This window comes from Strix aluco, chromosome 23 (assembly GCF_031877795.1).
Source record: "Strix aluco isolate bStrAlu1 chromosome 23, bStrAlu1.hap1, whole genome shotgun sequence".
Lineage (NCBI taxonomy): Eukaryota > Metazoa > Chordata > Aves > Strigiformes > Strigidae > Strix > Strix aluco.
In genome coordinates, this window is record NC_133953.1 from 211,382 (window position 1) to 230,806 (window position 19,425).

The following is a 19,425-nucleotide window of genomic DNA, read 5'->3' on the forward strand; positions in this document are numbered from 1 at the left end:
GTGAAATCCTGCCCATCTCCCCGAGGTTTGCGTGGCCGTCACACGGCTCGGCCCAAGCAGCCTTCCCTGCCGAGCGCCCACACCACCGCAGCCGCTCCGGGCGCTGCAGCCCGTGGGCAGACAGACCTTCAGGCTCCCCGGGAGAGCTCTGCTCGGCCCCCAGCCCACCGCTACGGAACGAGGCAGATGGGCTCTGCCCCCCGCAGGCCGCCGGGAAGGGGGATTGAGCCGAGGGGAGCTCCGAGGCAGCTCCTGCGGGGAGTGGGAAGGTGGCGTGCGGGCAGGCCACGTCACCACGGTCCACAGCGCATGCTCTGCGACCCCGGCCCCGGGCTGCACTCCGCAAACAAGGCTGGAGCAGCCAACCCCCAGAGAGCCCTGGTCCCCGCTGAAGGCAGCCCCAAAGAAGGGGACACAAGACCCCCATGACCGCGCACTGCTCTGCTTTTCCTGCAGGGCAACCGAGCCTCCCAGGAGGCAGAGCTGGGGTGTTTCAGCAGAGCATCCTGCTACAGGCACGCAGCAGCGATCACGGGACCGTGGCGGGCAGCGGAGCATGCACCGACGAGCGCAAGCCAGGGAACGCATGAATGAACCTGTGCCTGGGAGTGCTGCAGAGAAGGGGCTCTCCCCACGCCCTCGCACCCCAGCAAGCAGCTCCAGCACCCCCCGCCCCCTGTGACTCACGCACAGTTTCACTTTCCTTATCCAGACAACAACCTACTTCCTCACCCCCATCTCCCTGAACCAAACAAGCACTTCAGCGTCCCTACTGCGGCCTGCCGTGTCTTCCTTATTTTGAGCACAAGCGGCTCTGGACGGATGACACCAAGGCCCACGAGGTTAGGTCCTGGGCAGCACAAGCCCTTTTTCTCTCCAAGCCCCCAGAACCAGCCTCTCACCCCGCTGCCATCACGGCGTGCTCCGTGTTTGCTCTGGCTCCCTGTGAGCAGGCAGCATCTACAGCACACAGGAGCTTCACCAGGTCACGAGATGCCCGTAACAAGTGTAACCTGTGGGGCTCCAGGCACCAGCAGCCAGCTTGGGCAGCCAGGCCCTGCTCTAGGTCCCCTCTCCACTCTGCAGTCCTGCCCAAGGACTACGAGGCGTCCAGGGTGGCCCTGCATGGACCCCCACCAGCCGGGTCCACGCCCCTCCACCTACCTGAGAGGACTGTCCCGTCTGACGTCCTGCCGAGGTCGTTGTCTGGTTCCAGTCCAGCTTCCGCTGCCTGTAAGCTGCCTGCTGCAGGCAGGGAGCAGCCTCACGGCAGGGTCTGCACCGAGCACAGGTATCCCAGCACCTCCAAGGATCTCATGACCACCTCAGGAAGGGCAGGAGCTTCTCTTCAGCTGGAGGCACACAGCAACCGCTTTGAAGTTGCAGGAGATGGGACCTGCAGCCCTGGAAGCTGCACCTGCACCTCAGGTGGCGGGTCCCTCTCCCTCTCCTACCCCTGCTCAGGGGCCTGCAGCTCCCTGCCAGGCACAAGTGGCTGGGAGCAGACGTGCTCAGCAACAGCCGCTGAGGCAGGGACCAGCAGCAGGCAGGAAAATGAGGCCGTTTGCCTTATGACCATTACTTGTTTGCAGCGGCTAGAAAAGAGGATCCATTTCAAGGCACAGGGGCTAGAGGATGGGCTGGCACGGCAGAGGATGGGAGAGAACAGCCCGCACAGCCTGGACTTAGCCAGCAAAATCCACGATATGGTAACGAACTGCTCTGAGCTGCGTGGCTGGGTCTCGCTTGATGCCGGGGAGCCAGCAGGCACGTGGCCGAGGAGACCGAATTGTCCAGAGCGCGGCAGGCACTAAATGGCTGACCATGCCGCAGGAGGGGTCTGCCCGAATTCCACTGGCAGAGAACTCCAACTGCAGCCAAGTCTCAGAATACCTCCGGCACAGACAGCTCCTGCACCCCAGGAGAGCTCTGCTCCGCTCCACTCCTCTCCAACAGAGCCCCTCCGCCCCCTAACATAAGGTACCTGCAGTGGGGCCAGCTGAGCCCCGCGGAACAGCCCCAACCTGCCGCCGGTGCTGCTGGCTGAGCTCCAGGGGCTGGGCTGAGCACAGCTGCTTGCAGCCCCACAGAAAATCACGCAGCCCACAGAGGACAGGCACAGGGTCAGGTTTTGAAATTTGTCTTTTTAATAAAAAGGCACCTATAAAACAGGTCAATACATTACAGGCAGCACAGATACCCAAAAACAAGCCTAAAAATTGTTTCAAATAAAAACCAATAAGATGTCTTCACATATTGTATTTATATATTTATATTTATATATATTTATATAATGGTACAAAATGACTGGGGAAGTTTCTCCATGGGATGACAGAGAACAGGTCAGTCACCATTACCTCAACGTGAAAGCTAATTCCGGGCGTGTGATTATCTGATGGACTGAAAGATGCGGTTTCCCAGCATTCGCTTTTTTGGAGCTGGAAAACCATGGCGAAGTCATGGCTAAAACATGGGTAAACCTTTTACTGTGATTAGGTGGAGTCAGTACACAGAACTCAAGCTGAGAAGCCGAGCAATAAACTACAAGACACGAGACTAAGACACAGCTCACGGCAGTGGGCAACCGGCTGATGGCAAACCCTGCCCGGGTCTAACAAGGACTGGCTGTTACTGAGCTTCCAGGGAAGCTCCTGCCATATTGCTGTTCACAGGTGCGGTTGGGAGCAGTGCCCGGGGCAGAGGGGCGTTCAGCAGCACTTCTTCTCCCCGTTGTTCCGCCACCGTGGCGGGAGGGGCAGGGCTGGCTCCAGGGCGTGGGATTTTGCAGAGGAGCACCAACCGCTGCTCCAGAGTCCCCAGCTCTGACCTAGCGTCAGGATTTCCCTTTTGTATCCAGGGCTGCCGAGTCAAAAGGCTTTGCTTCTTACCCGTCTGTCACCGAAGGACAGGTCTTCCTCCTGCCGCCAGGCCAAAAGGGCATCGCGCTGCCCCGTCCCTGCGCGCGGGCCGCGCCGACCTCCCCGGCGCTGCCCAGTGGCCACCGCGGACAACGCACTGCCACAGAGTGAGCGCTGCAAGCCCAGGCAACTTCCCAGTTGGGCTGGGCGAAAGGGACGACAGGGAAGGTACGGACACGTGGAGATCTCAACCGGGCTAAAACAACAGCTGTCTACAGACAAACAAAAATACTTCCATATAGAAAATATTATGGCTTCAAATTAACCGAGACTAGCTGGTGGGTGATGAGCGAGGTTTGGGGCTGGCACTGGTATCTGGATGTTTGCGAGAAACTACCAGCAGCCAACACCCCGAAGTGCAGCCAAGAGAAGCCACAGCCATTTAGGCAAGTCAAGCTTTGAAAGAGCTACATCTGTCCGAGCCACATCCTCCCACATGAAACGCACATGCTGAAAGGATGAAGAATCCAACCAGCTAACGCATCAGGTTCAAAGCACACTTGGTTAGCCTGAGCTGAAGGTGATTCCTCTGCTCCAGCTGCCAAGGCAGGGATGAGCACTTCCAGGGATTGCTCCCATTTTGCCACCTCCGAAAATGCTGCTCGCTCACATCGTACATAACAAAACCACACAAAGCAGGAAACCAGAGTGAAATCCTTCCTTGAATCCAGACCCACGCATCCCACCCAGCACTGCTCGCTACAAAACGCCCCAACGCATCAAGGTATTCCCCAGCGGACTCAGTGGCTCCATCTTCTCACAGGCTGGATCGAGACAGCCGCTGGGCTGGAGCTTCAGCACCCGCTGGCCTTTCCGAACAGCTTGCACCGCAATAAAAAGCACTGCCGTTCGCTCGCTACTTGACCATCTCCCTTTCCTAAAGCCCTCTCCTCCCTGCAGTAGCAAGTAGGGAAAGGTGAGCTCTGTTACAAGAGAGGTAGAATGCTAAGTCTGGCTCTGCAGAGATAATCCTCCAACTGGTGCCCGAGTTCACCAATGGACACCCACAGGGTAACACCATGCTGGGGCGCGGTCCCCGCGGAGGTCCAGAGATACGGCCGCACGTGCAGAAGTGCACACGCGTCACCCCACGGTCCCCCCCGTGAACGGACGTAGGAAAGACCATCGGTGCCGCATGCAGGAAGACCTTACGCAGAGGAGGATGGGGGAGTGGAGCGCATCCAGGAAAGCCGGAGTTGTTCGAACAGCACGCTTCTGCCAGCCGAGGAACGAGGGGCTGCAACGCAACCTTGGCCGCCTCTGTCCAGGGCGCAGGACGGCCGCACCGCTGACGCCGGACAAGACAATGCTTGTACCCAGATGGAATATCGCCCGCAGGGGCAGGTCCTCTCTGATGGCTGGACCTCTCCTGTGCAGCGGGGCAGGGCTGCTGCTGGTAGCTCAGGGCGAGATGGAGCCAAAGAGTGCCTGTGGAACTCCAGAGGAGGAGGAGCGGCAGGCGTGAGGAAGACCTGGGAGAGCATTCAACAGCAGAGGTAGAGGGGGCACAGCGTGGTGGCAGAGGGCGAGGGATGGGTAAAGGACTGCTGTAGGAAGGCTGCAAGAGAGCAGGGTTCCCAGCTGGCCTCTCCTGGAAGCACGGGAACGCATTGCCTCGCTCACCTGGGAGCCCGTCTGTCCCTGCGCCCCGCACCACCCTGCCCACAGGGGACACAGCGTGAAGGGAAGGGAAGGGACCAGAGGCGCTGCGGCCGGTCGAGACCTCCGGGTCCAGCACGTCGTCATCCGTGACGCCCAGATCCTTGCCGCTTCTGCAGCCAAAGGGCCGGCACCCTCCCCGTCCCAGCCGTGGACCGGCGACAGCCGTATCTCGCACAGCCACGGCCTCTGCCCTGCCGGGTGACGCTGGTCCGGCAGCGTTTCACCGGGGCCGTGGCTCTGACCTCCCCGACGGTCCTCGGTCATGTTCGCGGACTCAGTACAGCCTCCACGGAGCCTAAGGTCTGCGTGAAACTATACACCCTGCACATGCACACCGTTCGGACGCGTGAACAACACAGGTTTGACACAGAGTCACTCTACAATGGGATCTCTCAATGCCCTGTGCACCCTGGGGGATCCTCCTGCCTCCCCCAAGGAGAGTTTTCAATCCTTGTACACTGTTGCCTTTAGCATGTTTTTTGTTTCCGTTTTTTTTTTTTAAAACATGTTTTGAGGCTTCTATTAAAACACAGAAATACAGAACAATTAAAAACCAGCACAAGTTTTGCCTTTCCCAGCGACCTATTTACAGCTAGTTCCAAAAACCCTCTTGCACATTTTGGTTGCTTAAAAAAAGGGGGAAAGGAAAAAAAAAAAAGAAAGAAAAAAAAGGAAAAGGAAAAAAGAGAGGAAAAAAAGGGCAAGAAAAACACTTGACGGAGGAAAACCATAAACGAAACCTTTACAAACGGCCCCAGGGTCTGGATGTCCCTGGTCATCACGCAAGGTTCAAAGTACCAGCCCCACTCCCAGCCCCTCCACCCTCCCCTTCCCCAAAAAAGAAAGGAAAAACAAACCCAATTCACATCAAGTTTACTGCACATCTGGTTTTCTGTGTAGAGGTGAATCCGATATGAAAAGCATCCCACGTGGTGTCCTCCACTGGCGTTGGCCCCCAACCCTCCCCCGAAGAAAGGTTTAAAAAGGTTTGTACAGGCAGCCCCGTCCCCCCACCCCCGAGCGCCAGCCGGGGTTAGAAAGGCAGGTTCGCCATGTTCCCCGGCCCGGGGATGTAACTCATCTGGCTGTCCAGGGAGACACTCCTCTGCCTCATCTGGTGCGTGACCATGAGGTTCTGCTGAGGCGGGGGCCCCATGAGAGAGCCCTGAGGTGACATCATGTGTCCGGTCTGGGCATACATGTCCCCCGACACCGACATGCTCCTTTGCTTGGCCTGCATCAGCATGAAATTCTGCTGGGCCATCAGGCTCTGCTGCGGAGACATCATGCCCTGGTGCATGCTGTTGCCCATCATGCCCTGCTGGGGCGGAAGGCCTGTCCTGCCCAGCATGGGCACCTGTCCAGGGTGGCACATGGGCACGCCGAGGCCCCTCTGCACGCCCTGCTGCCCAGGGAGGCTGGGGGCGTTCATACCTGCCCGCACCGGCGCCTGCTCAGCCATCATGTTCTGCAGGTTCATGAGGTGGAGGTTGGAAGGCTGCGATTTGGGGGCCTGGCTGTCGCTCTTGGGGAAATACTGCAAGGTGCTGCTCGGCTTCTCCGAAGGGATGATCCTGGACAGGTCAAACTCGGGGATGCCGGTGGGCGTGGGGCGGATGACCTCGCTGAGCTCAGGGTCGTTCAGCACTGACGCCACGCCAGGGAGCACGGGCGGGTAGGGCTCACCGATCCGAGGAGGGATGTTCTTGCCCATCATGTGCTGCTGAGGGGCCATCTGGCCAGGCTGCTGGGAGGGAAGGTCCTCGGGCGGCAAGGGCATCCCTGGCGGGTAATGCTGCTGCATGGCAGGGCCGCCGCCGGGCGCCAGGGGCATGCCTCCGGCCGGGGACGGCATGGCGCCATGCGGCTGCTGCATGCGGGGGAACACGAGCTGGTTGGAAGGAATCATCTGCGAGCTGTTGGGCACGGGGCCGCACTGCTGGTTCAACGAATCCTGGGGCCCTGGGGGCAGCATCATGGGGTTCTGGGGGGGCACGCCTGCCCCTGGCGCACTGGGGTGCATAGGAATGTTGGAGCCCAGAGGGTTCGGGGAGGACATCATGGAGGTGGGGGGCGGTTCATGGGAGAGGGGTTGCTGACCAGGCAGGTTCATTCCCATGGGGCTCTGAGAGGATCCGGGCCCCATGGAGTTCAAGTGCAGTTGATTCGGCTGATTCCCCGTCACGCCTGAGGAGAGGAAGAAGAGAGAAGAGTTTGCTCTGACCACAGATCTCTTGGGGCTGCAAAATCCACACCCCAGAACTGCACACGCTCCTGCTCAGAAAGCCCCGAGCCCGGAGCGTGATGCTCAGTGCACCGCCACAAGACGGGCTGGCAAAGCACCGACCTCAGGAGAAAGTGCTCTGGACTCCAGCTCCCCGAGCCGGCGAGCAGCAGAGAGCTAGTCCGGCTTCATCCAGGCCGGCGCTGGATGTGCAGTTCCTTACAGCTCACCCATCTGAGAGTCCCGGCGGGCTCTGCACCTGGGCACAGCCCTACGTCATGACCTCAGCAGGGTGCTCAGCTGCCCCTTCAGCACTGCCTGCCCGTGGGGGCAGCCACCTGGCAAGCTCCACAGGTGGCAAGGAGAGAAAAAGCCAGAGGTGGCAGCCAGACACAGGTGCTGTCCAAGAGGGAGGGCTACGCTCAGCTCATCGGTACAGCAGAGTGATCTGTGCCTGCAGAGGGGTTCAGGTGAGGAGGGAGCCAACGCATTTGCATGCCTGCGGGCAACCTAAGTGACTACTCAGCAGTGAAGGAGTCAAAAAGTTAATTTTTCATTTTCAAAACTGCCAAAAATATTTATCAGACAGCTTTAAACCCCTAAATCAAGTGGTACAGCGTGCTGGAATTCCCCTCCAGGCTGGTCACCAAGTGATGACAAACACTCATTTGCCTGGCTGTCCTCACCCGCGCTGGCAGCTAGCGGAGCGTATCGGGCTGTCGCCCACTGAAATCGGAACCATGCCACGACACAGCCTTGCCCGTGCAGGCACCTGCCCTCCACTCCAAACACCAGACGCCCAAACCCTGCAGCGTCCCTGGCCCGCTGCACAACGACACGAGGGCTCCAAGCAGCAGACCTCTGCCTGCAGCTCCCGGGCTTGAGACAGCTCCAGGAGCCGTGACAATCCAGGGCCCGTGCATCTGCGCAGGGTAAAGGTAGTCCTGAAAACTTCCAAAGCTTGTGGCCAAGAGGCGCTTCAAGTGCCAGATGGCTCAGGTCCCTCCAGACAGCACCCCCAAGCCAAGAGCTGATGGACAGCCTGGGCACGGGGCGCAGAAGCGAGCAGACTATTATGAACGAGGGCAAATTGTTTGACATGGCAGTCGGTGGGAGAAGACGGTTTCTAAGGTCGCCTCCACCTGGTGCCCCAGGCCTGCTGGCACCGTGAGACGGTCCGCGCCCTGGCGAGCCCGGCCCGAGAAGCACGGACCTGACATGCCTCCAGGCGGGAGCATCGGCCTGTCCGGCAGCAGCTCATCGTCAGAGGTGGCGATGGTTTTGATGGCGTTGTGGTAAAGCGGTGTGGAGCTGGGCATGGCGTACTTGGACATCTGAGACATCATCAGCGAGAGGGGGTTCTGGGAGGGGGATGGATCTGGAGAGGAAGTAAAAGGCATGTTGGGATTCATGGTGCTAGAGGTGTTACTGGCTGGTGCGGAGGAGCTGCTCCGAGGCCCGGAAGGGAGAGAACCTGCAAGCAAGAGAGACACCAGCTTAGTAGCACCTGTGCACCGTGGCTTGCTCCTATCGGACAGCAACCCCGTCCCCTCCTTCCAATGCAGCAACCAGAGGAGGCTGCGAAACATGGAGCTGGCGCAGCCCAGCACCCTCTGGACTCTGAGAGGGCTCGTGCGGAGACCCTGCCCCAGAATGGCGATGGACTTCCCCTTCAAACTGGCCGTGACTGCCCAGCACAGACACATCTTTTGCCACCCATATCCCAGAGAGAGAGCCGGGGCTGAAGTAGAGGCTGCTCTGTTTGCCCTCCCGTCTACCCGAAAAGGCCCTGTTTGGACACCTAGGAAAGAAGACTCTCTCCACGACACGTAAGGGCACACACAGGCACAAGCATCTCCCTGCTCCTGTGGGAGCACACGGGCCCGAGAGAAACACCGTCCACGCGCTCACCAAAAGGGACCACCCGCGCGCCCTCGCCCGTGAGATAGCCGGCATACCCTGATCCAGTCCTGCCATGGAAGTAGACGAGTTCATGCTGAGAGTCTGCTTGCTCTGGTTGACTCCCGGGCTGGGCAGGGTGGCTTTGGGAGATGGCACCCAACCAGGGGAAGGAACGGCCATAGAAGGGGACTTCAGGCGACTCGGTGAGCCCGTCGGAGACCGGACATTCAGCGAGGAGCTCATCACCTGCGGGGACTTGAGGGGTCCGGACTGGTTGGAAGGTGGCATGCTGACCATCTGCGAGGGCGTCTGCGGGGACTTGAGGTTGGCAGAGGGGGAGGTGACCAGTGGCGAGTGCACCTGGCTAAGGGTGGGAGACTTGAGGTGGCCCATGCTGGGGGAGTTCATCTGGCTGATGTTGATGGTGAGGTCAGAGGGCCGGCGGCCCAGCCCCCGGGAAGGCGCCGGGTGCATGTTGGCCAGGTTCCCCCCCTGCGCGGGAGCGGGGTTGGAGGCCGGAGGCAGCGGGATGTGGCTGAGCCTGGTGGTGCCACTGATGCTGCCGACGGGCATGGTGCCCTGCTCGGGGCTGAACATGTCCGAGCCGCTGCCCATCTCCTGGGGCATGTTGGGATAAGGCCCTTGCCCGCTCGAGAAGCCTTGCTGTCCTTGGCTGGGGAACTGGGAGGGGATCATCATCTTCTGAGGTCCCCCCAGCATTGCACTGCCGTTGCCGTTCTGAGCCCTCGCCCTGGCCAGCTCCTCAGGGCTCATGCCCTGGTGGGCCATCATCTCGGGGCCCCTCATCTTCTGCGACATCATCATCTGCTGCTGCGGGGTCATCTGGACATTGAGGTTCATGTTCATGTTCATGTTGACATTCATGTTCATGTTGAGGTTGCCGGGGCCCATGGGTGCGTCCATGTCCCGAAGGCCCGACTGACTCATGGGGGGGCTCAGCATCCCCCGAGTGCCTGCAAAATCCATTCCCATGGGGGCACTGCTCAGGCTGTCCCCTGTGATCTGCCCAGCGAACATGGATGGATCCATCTGCCTGTGAGCCTGTATCATCCTCTCCATTTCCATGCCCTGGCTCATGGAGTTGCCGGACATCCCCATGGGCCTCTGCATTGCCACAGGGCGTTTCTCCATCAGCTGATGCCGCAGGATCTCCTCCCTGGCACGGGGATTCATGAACCTTTCGGGGTCCCCTTGCCCTGACGGGTAGGGCAGGGTGCCTTGTGGAAAGTTGCCGGGGCCTCCCATAGGAGGCATATCATCGCTCCAACCCATGCCGGGCCTGACCGGCCTCTGCATGGCGTTCATGGGCCCAAGAGCATCCAGGGGCATGTTCTGCATCCCTCCGAAGCCGGAGACTCTCTGCATTTGATTCCCAGGGAACCGCGGCCCCGGGAAGGGCGGCCCCCCCCGCAGCTGCATCGGGTCCTGCACGTCGATGGGTCCCCGCAGCTGGCTGCCCATCCCTGGCGGCCACTGCTCGCCGGGCTTGCTGTGGTAGGGCGGCGGGGGCCCACGCATCATCATGCTCCCCATCGACTGCGGGATCATGATCTCCTGCATGGGCCGGCCGTGGATGCTGATCTGCTCCTCTTTCCGCCGCTTCTCCTCGTAGTACTCTTCCTGCAGCTTCCTCCAGGCCACTTGCTCCGGTGTCAGGCTGTCCTGGTTCAGTCGCTGCATCATCATGTTCATCTGCTGCCCCATGTCGGCGCTGGGGTGGTGGGGCACCTCGTGCTCCAGGCTGGGCCCACCGAGGCTCTGGGTCTGGGAGATCATGGACTGCAGAGGCTCTTCGTACTTCTTCATGCTGGCGGGGGGCGCGGGGGGCTGAGCAGGGGCAGCCTGTGGCTGAGGGGCAGTCCCGCCCTCGCCCACGTTTTGGCCGGACTTCATGAAGGGCTCGGCCTCCCCGCTGCGCAGCAGCAGGCGCTCAATGTCCCGCAGGGTCTGCAGAGAGCGCTCGCGGTGCTCCAGCTGCTCCTTCGAGAGCCCTTCCGAGTTCAGGGGGTTCCTGGGGCCCAGGCCTGCCTGGCCGTTCCCCGGCATCGCCGGGCCCGGGCCCTCCCCGAGGAGGCTGGAGCTGGACGTGGCGGAGGAGTCCACTTGCCCGGGCTGCATGGTGTTGGCTGACGCGGTGGGCGTATTTGCGTGGTTACTTCCAGGCTGGTTGCTGCCGCTGTTGTTCCCCAAAGAGTTGGGAGTCAGATCTCTGCGGACATCTTCGCTTGTCCCTTCCTGGGGCAGGCTGCTGGGCGCAGGCAAAGGCGCTTGGCTGATGGTCTGAGGCGGGGGCGGAGGCTGCGGCGGGGGAGGCTGCGGCTGCGGCTGACTTGCTTGAGGTGCTGGTGGCTGGGACTGTGGAGTGTTGGCAGCAGGAGGGTTAATCGGAAGCGGCTCAGCAACCCCCAGCACTTTAGGAGCTGGCGCCTGGCAGAGAAAAGGGAAATAAACCTGAGCAAGAGAAACCCTAGGTGGGCCTTCCTCCCTGTACCCTCTGTCCCAGAAACACGCCCCACGGCACTTCGCCTTCGCTCCTCGTGGGGAAGACGCCGGCCCTACCGCATGCCCTGGAAACGCACAGTCAGGGTCTCTGCCCACGTGGCTGCGGGGCCGCACGCCCTGCCCCATCCCAAACGTTTCACAGCAGACAGCAGCCGGGACGCGCTCCAAAGAGGTTCCGGAGCAGAGCAGCTTCCCACCCCGTCGGAAGGGCCTTCAGACAAACCCTTCCTCCACAGCTGAGCCAGGAGCCCACCGGGGAAGGGTCAGCAGTCGTCAGCGTGTGCCGACAGCAGCATTTGGTTCACAGCCCGGTCTACCTGGTCTAGCTTTGCCCGCGGGACGTTCTGCTGATGGTAGGCCAGAATAGAGTCGGCTCGGCCCTGCAGGACAGCTTCTGCAGCTCTGGGGAGAGAGCACAAACCGCTCGAGAACAGGCACTGTGCCCCATCCCACCCACACCAGGCCCCAGGTGCCACCGCTGTTCCTCAGTCCTGCAGGAAGAGGGAAATCTCTGGAGGTCACCGAGAAGGGGGGATATTCTCAGAGTCCTCCCCCCTGTCCTGCACAGGCCCCAGCAAGGTTCTCCAACTGATGATCACTTGCCCTGGGATTTCCCTCTTCCCACGTCCCGTGCTGGGCACTCGGCTCTGCCTTGTGCTGCTGCCCCAAGGTGGCTGGCACCGAGATGCTCTTGGAGCTACCGCCCCGAACCTGGGGTAGAGCAGCACCTCAAAACTAAAGAGCTGCTATGGCTGTGCGGCTGAGACCGTGCAGGACAGAAGGGAGGGGTGGAGTGGAGAGGACCAAGTGCTGCAAGGCACTCCCCGTGACACCCAGCCCCTTCGGCATTTCCACATCAGCCAGCAGTCCACGCTGCTTTGGGCGACTCTTCCCTGGACACTGACTAGACGCACCCTGCGGCACGTGTCACAGAACGCAGCGCTGGGCATCGCTGGGGGGAAGCGTGTGTTTAAGACAAAGTTTACCCACCAGCAGTAGCTGCCAGAAAATTCCTGACCCTCAGAGGGGACCCACTCTGTGCAACCGAAGAGACACAGGTCTGCCCGGCGCTCTTGTGCTGAAGGGCAGGAGGGACAGGCCGGCCCTGTACCAGTGGGGAATGGACGGGTTTGCTGCTTACGTGTTGGCAAGGTGCGTTGTAAAGACGTAAACGAACTGTGACGGCGGCTTCCCTGTTCCACCACCTCCGCCTCCTGCAGCGTCTGACCGCAAGCTGGGGGCAGCACCATGAGGCACGCTGGCAGAACTGGTCTCGTTGAGGTTCGGCAGCGGGTTGGACCCTGGGCCAAGCTGTGAGGCCGTGGACATCGCAGGATCTGCTACATTACAATCTGCGGGAGCACAGGGGACAAGCTACCGACGGCGGCGAGCGCAGCGCGCAGGCCGGCACAAAGGCCACCCTCGCTTGGTTTTATCCACTCCCATGTTTTCCATCAGCTGCGACCCTTGGGCCCCACAGGACCTTGCCCGGTTCTCTCAGATAGTCTCTCTGTTATAATTTGAATGTAAAGTGAATTCTAAATACAAAAAATCAAAGAGATTTGATGCTTTTGGAAAACAGGAGAGACCTACCGTTTCTTGTCCCAAAAGGTGCACACTTTGGCCAGCTCAGCCCTGTCTGAACCACCATCAAGACCCCGAGAGCCTCTTCAGGCTCGTCTGCTTTTAAAGCACAGCTGCAGAGAGCCGTGGATGGCCTGGCACAGACTTAGTGCTGCAACAAGGGCAATACATGTCGCATGGTCTGGCTGCCACGACCAGGGCAGGGATGCTTAACCAGAGTTAAGCCAGGCATGCTCGCAAGGTGGCAACTCTGCTGCTAGTCTGGCCAGAGCAACGTACAGCAGGGACGTTCAACCTCAATGCCTTCTCCTCCAGCATGTTGGCAGCATCGCCACAAAATAGGTCCCACACCTCACTGCGTGGCTGCAAACGTTCTCCCAGCACAACGACCGCCCACTGCAACGGGCCACCCCTCCCCAGAGCCGGCTGAGGCAGCGTAGGCAGGCAAAGCTAGAGGTGCCAGTGCTGTCTGCCCTGCTGAGCTGCGGGAAGGACCTGGCTCTATTTGAGCTTCGGTAGACACTCACTGTGTGTGCTGCTGATGGGCTTGTCGTCCTCCTCGCTGTCCGGCCCAGAGCACCATTCGTCCCCGCTGTAGGGCTGCTTCCTTTCCAGCACGCACCGTCGCTTGCTGCGGGGAGCCACCTCACCTGCGAAGGGACAGAGCCCTCAGAAGAGCTGAGGAGACCTGGCAGGGGCTGGCAAGGCCGGGGCTCTGCCCAGCTGCGTGCTGGTGCTGCCAACCCAGCCGGGATGCGCTGGGCAAGAAGCCTTACACCGACATCTGCCCAGCCCGGGTAAAGATCCCGAGGCATCTGCTCAGTCTGGGCTTCTTGTCTTTGCAGCCAGACCCGGCGAGACTCCCCTGCGAGAGAGAGCTAGCGCTTCAGAACGAAAGGTAGTTCTTACTGTCTGAAAGGAGTCTGCAAACACAGGCCATGTCCAACTGCTGTTCCAAGCCAGAGAGCTTTGGGCATTAACCCTGAATTTAAGGGGTCTGCGATTTAGCAATTAAAACCTGAAAATGGGATGGGAGGGCACGTTCACATCCTTTGCAGGAACAAGAGACAGACTCTGCCCCGTCGCAGACATCAATCGGACAGGGGCCTTTATGCCCTCTGTAAACTCAGATGATCCGTCCATTTCTCAGATGGGACTGATGCAGCTCAGAGAGGAGGTCGCTTGCCTAAAGGCACCCAGGGACTCAGGGAAAGGAATCAGACACAGGATGGGTAACTTCCAGTCCTGTGCTTTAATTCGAATCTAACAGCATTCGGCCTCCCTTTTTTACATCATCTAGGGGTTTCCAGGCCATATTCACACGATCTAACAGTGCACTGTAGCAGCAACGTCAGAGATTCAGGCATTCCTGATCAAGCCATTTCAATACTTTCCCTGTGGAAGTCTGTGCTGCGAGACAGTACTGGGATAAAGCTACAAATGCTTGTGATTGGTGGCATAGAGTAACCCCCACAACACCATGGGGAGAAAGCTTTCCTGGGGAAGGAGGTCTGCTCAGATACGTTGCACCCCTTCTTCCAAGGCATGGCTCTGGCCTAAGCCAGTCAGGCAACACAGCTCTGGCTGTGAAGGCAAATGCTTGGGGGCACAAGCCAGAACAGCGGCTCTGCTTTTGGGGACCAGGCGTGAAGCTTGGTTGGAACCAAGGGTGCCACTGGGACTTCTCCTCGGACAACCCCCCACAAGATGCCTCAGTGTCCTGTGCAGCCGTTGAGCGCAGAGCTGGGTGGAACACAAGAGGCTACAGGGCAGGCTGGTGAGGACAGCGGAGCCAGAGGGTTTGGAAGCACTGACTCAGCCCTTTTCCAGAAGCCACGTGCTGTAACACAAGAGTCATCCATCGCTGACAAAACCACAGAACTGTTCAGACAGCAACCCTCGCAGCACCTCCTCGCTAACCACGACCAAGTCATCGGGCAGCTGCAAGAACACCACAAAGGCAGCTCTTTGGCAACAGCAAGGAGACAGAAAACAACTCAGTCCCGAGCTGAAAGCCTGCACATTGCAAAGCAGGGGCGTTCGGTGCAATTTGAGCGAACCACGCTCTTGCTTAGCTGGCCTCGGCAGCCCAGGAACACCGGAGTCCCAGATTCTCAGTGTAACAAACAGTTTAGGGAATGAAACGTAAAGACAGCGCTCAGCCACTCTGGTCCCAAAATCGCGGATGCGACAAGCAGCGATGCAAAGACGCACAGGCAGCCAGGACAAGCCCTGACAGAAACCCAAGATGCTCACAGCTGCTCCCATCCCAGGTCCTGCCAGGACGCTTGGAGCAACTGCAAGGAGGACATGCTGAGGCAAGGTTTAAGAGAGTGTTACCTTTTGAATCTGCGTCCTGCGAAGGGGTGCTGGCTTCTCGCTGTTCTCCGGAGTCCACCGAGATGCTTCGTTCCCGTTTCACCTTGCCCTTCAAGGAGCTGAAGTTTGGGACAGCGTTCTGGCTGTTTTTCAGTCCAGAGTTGCCAGGGGAGATCTGAGTGGCCTTGCCGCCATGGCTGCCCGCCCCCACACCCTTAGAGCCCAGGTTGCAGGTGGGTGCTTGGCTCACGTTGTGGTGCTGGGCCGGGGCACTGCTGCTGCCTGCCTTGCCATGGCTGGGCAGTTTGTTGTCAGGGTGCATTGGATTGGCTAAAGCTTCCCACAGCGCCAGTGGAGGGTGCTCCCAGGCCCTTCGGTCAGAAACCTGCGAGAGAAGAGGGCAGCGAGTGGGCACAGTGCCCCCAGCGCGGGCACGGCTGGCAGGGCCACTGCCCAGGGCTGGGGCAGGGGGCTGCCATGCGGTCACAGGGCCAGACAGGGCCTGCGGCAGGCACAGTCCGAGCCGCTCAAGCCAGAAATTAGCCCTGGCCCCTCCACGCGAAGGATCCTGCTCCACAGTTAGCCGCGTGCAGACAAGCAGCAAACTCCCACCCAGGCACGGCAGGCTTGCCAGCGCTGCAAGGCGCAGGCACGGACACGAGAGCTCTCATTTCTGAGGCTGGTTTGTGGGTGTTCCCAGAGCTCAGACAACTTTGTGACCCTCAACAGAAATCTGGTGCCCTACTGGTTTCAGGGACGCCTTCTGCCACTAAATAAGTTTCCTCTCCTCTGCAGAACACACAGGAGCCAACTGAGCAGACAACAAATGGTCTTGATGCGAGGGAGAGCTGGGATGGGGCAGGGGAGGACTATGAAGGTCGAGGCAGCTGAGGAGGTGGTGGTGGGTCGCAAGGCAAGGGCAAAGCCGGGAAGCGCAGGTGCTCGTCAGCAAAGTGGCACCCCTGTCTCTCCCAGGGGCCCGAGGGACTGTTCTGGCTCCTGCTCCAAGGCCCTGAACGAGGGAGCGGCCACTTCAGTGGCAGCTTCCAGCCCAGTGGGATGATGCAACGTGCCACGGGCCTGCTGGGATAGCAGGGCGAGGCTCTCCTGCTCCAGACCCGGCCCCGCGCTCTCAACAGCCCCGCGGGCTGAGGCAGAGCAGTTCAGGGAAGAGGCGGTTTGGGCAGAGCGCGCAGGCTTCTGGGCCGGAGGACGTGCATGCAGCTGAGCGACGCTGCAGCAGCCCTCCTTGCGGGATCTATTTGCCTTGGCAGAGCCTCCTGGGCTCGTGCTGGGATTCTTCCCCCCGGAGCCCTGCGTGGGCATTAGAGAAGACTGGGACACAGCCCCACAGTGCCTGAGCACATGGTGCCTTCTGGAAGGCTGCTACCAACCCTCAGTTCAACAGACAGCCCCGGTAACTGCAGGGCGCATCCCTCTGGCCTACGACTACCTCCTATTTGCAGCAAGTAGCCTTCTTCAACATGGCACAGGCAGCGTGGCACCTCAGGGGCTACCTGAGCGGGGAGAGGGCGTCCCTGACCTTCACACACGGCGCTTACTGACTCTTCCCGTCCTGAACCGCGCTCGCTGCTAAGCCCTCGGAGACAGCACCAGTGCAGAGAGGCACATCCCCATGGGAACTACTCCTGGCTTTCTTCATCTAGAGCATGTAATTCTTCCTGTCTCAGGGGCCCACATTGCTCTGCTACGGCCTCCTCACTCCCCCAGCCAGTGATCCCAAAGCAGCGAAGACCCCCATTGCCTGTCACCATCTTCTCCACCTCTTGGGGAGCAGGGGGGAAGAAGAGTAAACCACGTGTTCGGGGAAGTGGAGGTATTACTCTCTGTTTGCTTACATCTGCTATGTTGGTTTGCATGACACCCCCACAGCGCACTCAAGAACCTTTCCTGCGCACAGGCAGAGAAAATTCCCAGCACACGGGGGTTACTGGGCCCGTGGTCTGCTCCTCCCATCTGGACCACGCAGGCCAGATGCTGTGCACAGATTTCTCCTGCCACCCAGGGACAGGAAGCGTTGGCTCCAGACCAAACCCCGCATCTCTAAATAGTGCCGCAAGAGCTCGGCAGTGCTACGCGCACCGCTCCTGGCTCGCTGAAGGCAGGCCTGAAGACACGCCGTCGGCAAAAGCCAAGCGCTGGCTCTGCTGGGGCAAAACACCCACAGCAGCACGCAAGCGAAGAGCAAGGCGCAGTTGGCAGGCCCGCAGTACCCGAAAGACGGCGGTCGCGCAAGGCGCAGGCTGCAGCTTGCCATCCACCGCCAGTGAGCTCCCTGCCCGTGGAAGGGGCTCCTCAGCACCTGCCTCGCTGCCAGGCCAGGCCAAGCCGGCGGTGGCGGGCACGGCGCGGCGCCCGGCCGGGAGCAGCTTGCACGAACAGCGCTACCGCGCAGCCCGCCCAGGCGTTCCGAGGTAGTTAGTGGGATCGGTGGTGCACAGCTTGGCCTATCGCCGCTTCCTAACTAGCGAGTCTTTAGTTGCTCCCTCCTCCTCCGCCTCCTCCCCACGCACCTCGGCGAGGGCTCTGCTCTAGCCTGAAGGAAGATGGTGAGCCACAGCGCTGATTAATTTTCACAGCACATAAGGGAGTTGCTAGCCCTTTAAGTGTCAGCCAGTCTCGCTCACTCTTGTTCTCCAGGGACCTATTAATAGCAGCTGGAAAGATCACATCACTCTCTGGATATTTATACCCCTCATTCCACACCAGGAGAGATTTATGTCAGAGCTGCCGTCCCAGTGCCTGCCCAATTGCTCTGTCAAACTGCCCGCAGGGGGAGGGGAGTAGAGCGGGGAAGGAGACACGGAGAGGGCAAGCGGGGAGGAGGAGAAGGTCCATATGGCACTACAGCGTTAAGCACACTCGCTGCCTGCAGCCGCTGGCTGGCCAGCCGCAGGGAGCCTTCAGCCCCGCTGGAAGAGGCTGCTGCCAGACAGCATTCCAGAAAGCGAGCCCTGCAGCAGCTCCCGCTGCTGGTGGCCCAGAGCCCCCGCCTGCCGCGCCGCACTCGGCGGTCTCTGCAACGCGCCGCAGTCCGGAGGGTCACGAGCCCGTGGACAGCAGGGTGGGCCAGAGCAGCCGAGGAGGTGCCGCCACCGCCACCCGTATCGACAACGGGCCGGGAGACGCAGGTCTGCCTGCGGCACATCTGCGCGGACACGGTATTGCATTCAAAACAGATCCCCAAGCGCTTCGCCGAAAACGTGAACGCTCAGCAGCAGCGTTGCAGCACAAGCCTGAACAGCACAGCACGGCCGCGGGAACGCCCCGGGAGGGAGGAAGAGCACAGGGGCCCCGCTAAGAGCAGGCCTGCAGCGTCCAGAGGCTAGCGCTTGAGACGTACCCCCACCCCTCTCGTTCTCAGGTCAGATGGCAGGGAACACACGCGTCCATCCCGGAGGACCTGGCAGCCGCCACAGCGAAACCTGCGGATGCTGCCTGCCGCAGGGATGAGCCTCGCCGGCTGCGAGGTCCCTCCAGGACACCACGTTTGGGGGCATCTTCCTTCACTCTGGGAGTATAGGCTGGTGCTCCCGGGAGGACATCCAGTGCCTCGCCTCAGCCAGTTGCAGGATGGAAAGCCACTCTGGGCCGACGGGGGGCCCTGGCTCAACCTTGAGCAGCTCTCCTCTTCCAGCCTTCACTGAGACCGACCGCAGTCCCCTCGCAATCCCTAATGGGACAAATGCCAGAAGCAGCTGCCTGCGGATTCTGCTCTGCTTTTGGGAGTAGCAACAGTTGGATCCTATTGCAGATGCGTAGTGGGGATCCACCCTGGCCTCCCATCTGTCTGGTCGCAGCATGCCGATAGGCATCTCGATTGCCGTAAGCTCCTTGCACACGCCCCTCGATTCAAACTAGATTCCAGCAGGCATGCCACACATCTGGGCCACAGAGGAGAATTAATTAGAAAGTAGATACACTGACATGGGCAGACAAACGATCCAAAACATCTTGAAAAGAACATGACAAAAAGGAGATTGCATAGAAATCTGGCTCCCTCTGCAATTTAGCAACACACCCACTCCAGCCCAGTAGTTTTAAAGACAATAGCAAACTTAATTCCCAGTGGTTAAAGCAAGGAGCCGGGAGTCCTGGTTTCTACCCCCGGCTGCCACCGATTCCGCGAGTGACCTGAGCAAGATGTACTGTTTCTGGGTGCCTCGACTCCCCTGTCATTAAATGGAGGGACAACTCAGCCTACCTCATGCAGGGAGCGGGGCTTACAAGGCACAATAAAAATCTCTGTTGAACGAAGCGCTACATCTCAAT

At 60.1% G+C, this 19,425-nt stretch overlaps 1 protein-coding gene across 7 annotated transcripts in view; it reads right to left on the bottom strand.

Moving 5' to 3' along the window:
• Nucleotides 1–2,124: 2,124 nt before the first annotated feature.
• The window catches only part of BCL9L (BCL9 like), a 66,818-nt gene continuing 49,517 nt past the window's right edge, over nt 2,125–19,425 (bottom strand). For 6 of the 7 annotated variants that reach the window (XM_074848681.1, XM_074848680.1, XM_074848683.1 and 3 more), the window contains exons 2-8: nt 15,154–15,517; nt 13,341–13,463; nt 12,371–12,581; nt 11,547–11,631; nt 8,763–11,154; nt 8,018–8,278; nt 2,125–6,767 (exon numbers count right to left, since the gene is read on the bottom strand). In XM_074848681.1, coding sequence (XP_074704782.1) covers nt 5,614–6,767; nt 8,018–8,278; nt 8,763–11,154; nt 11,547–11,631; nt 12,371–12,581; nt 13,341–13,463; nt 15,154–15,454 — 4,527 coding nt within the window. In that variant the 5' untranslated portion in view covers nt 15,455–15,517 and the 3' untranslated portion in view covers nt 2,125–5,613. The remainder of the gene's footprint in view (nt 6,768–8,017; nt 8,279–8,762; nt 11,155–11,546; nt 11,632–12,370; nt 12,582–13,340; nt 13,464–15,153; nt 15,518–19,425) is intronic. The other variant, XM_074848679.1, reaches the window with a different exon arrangement.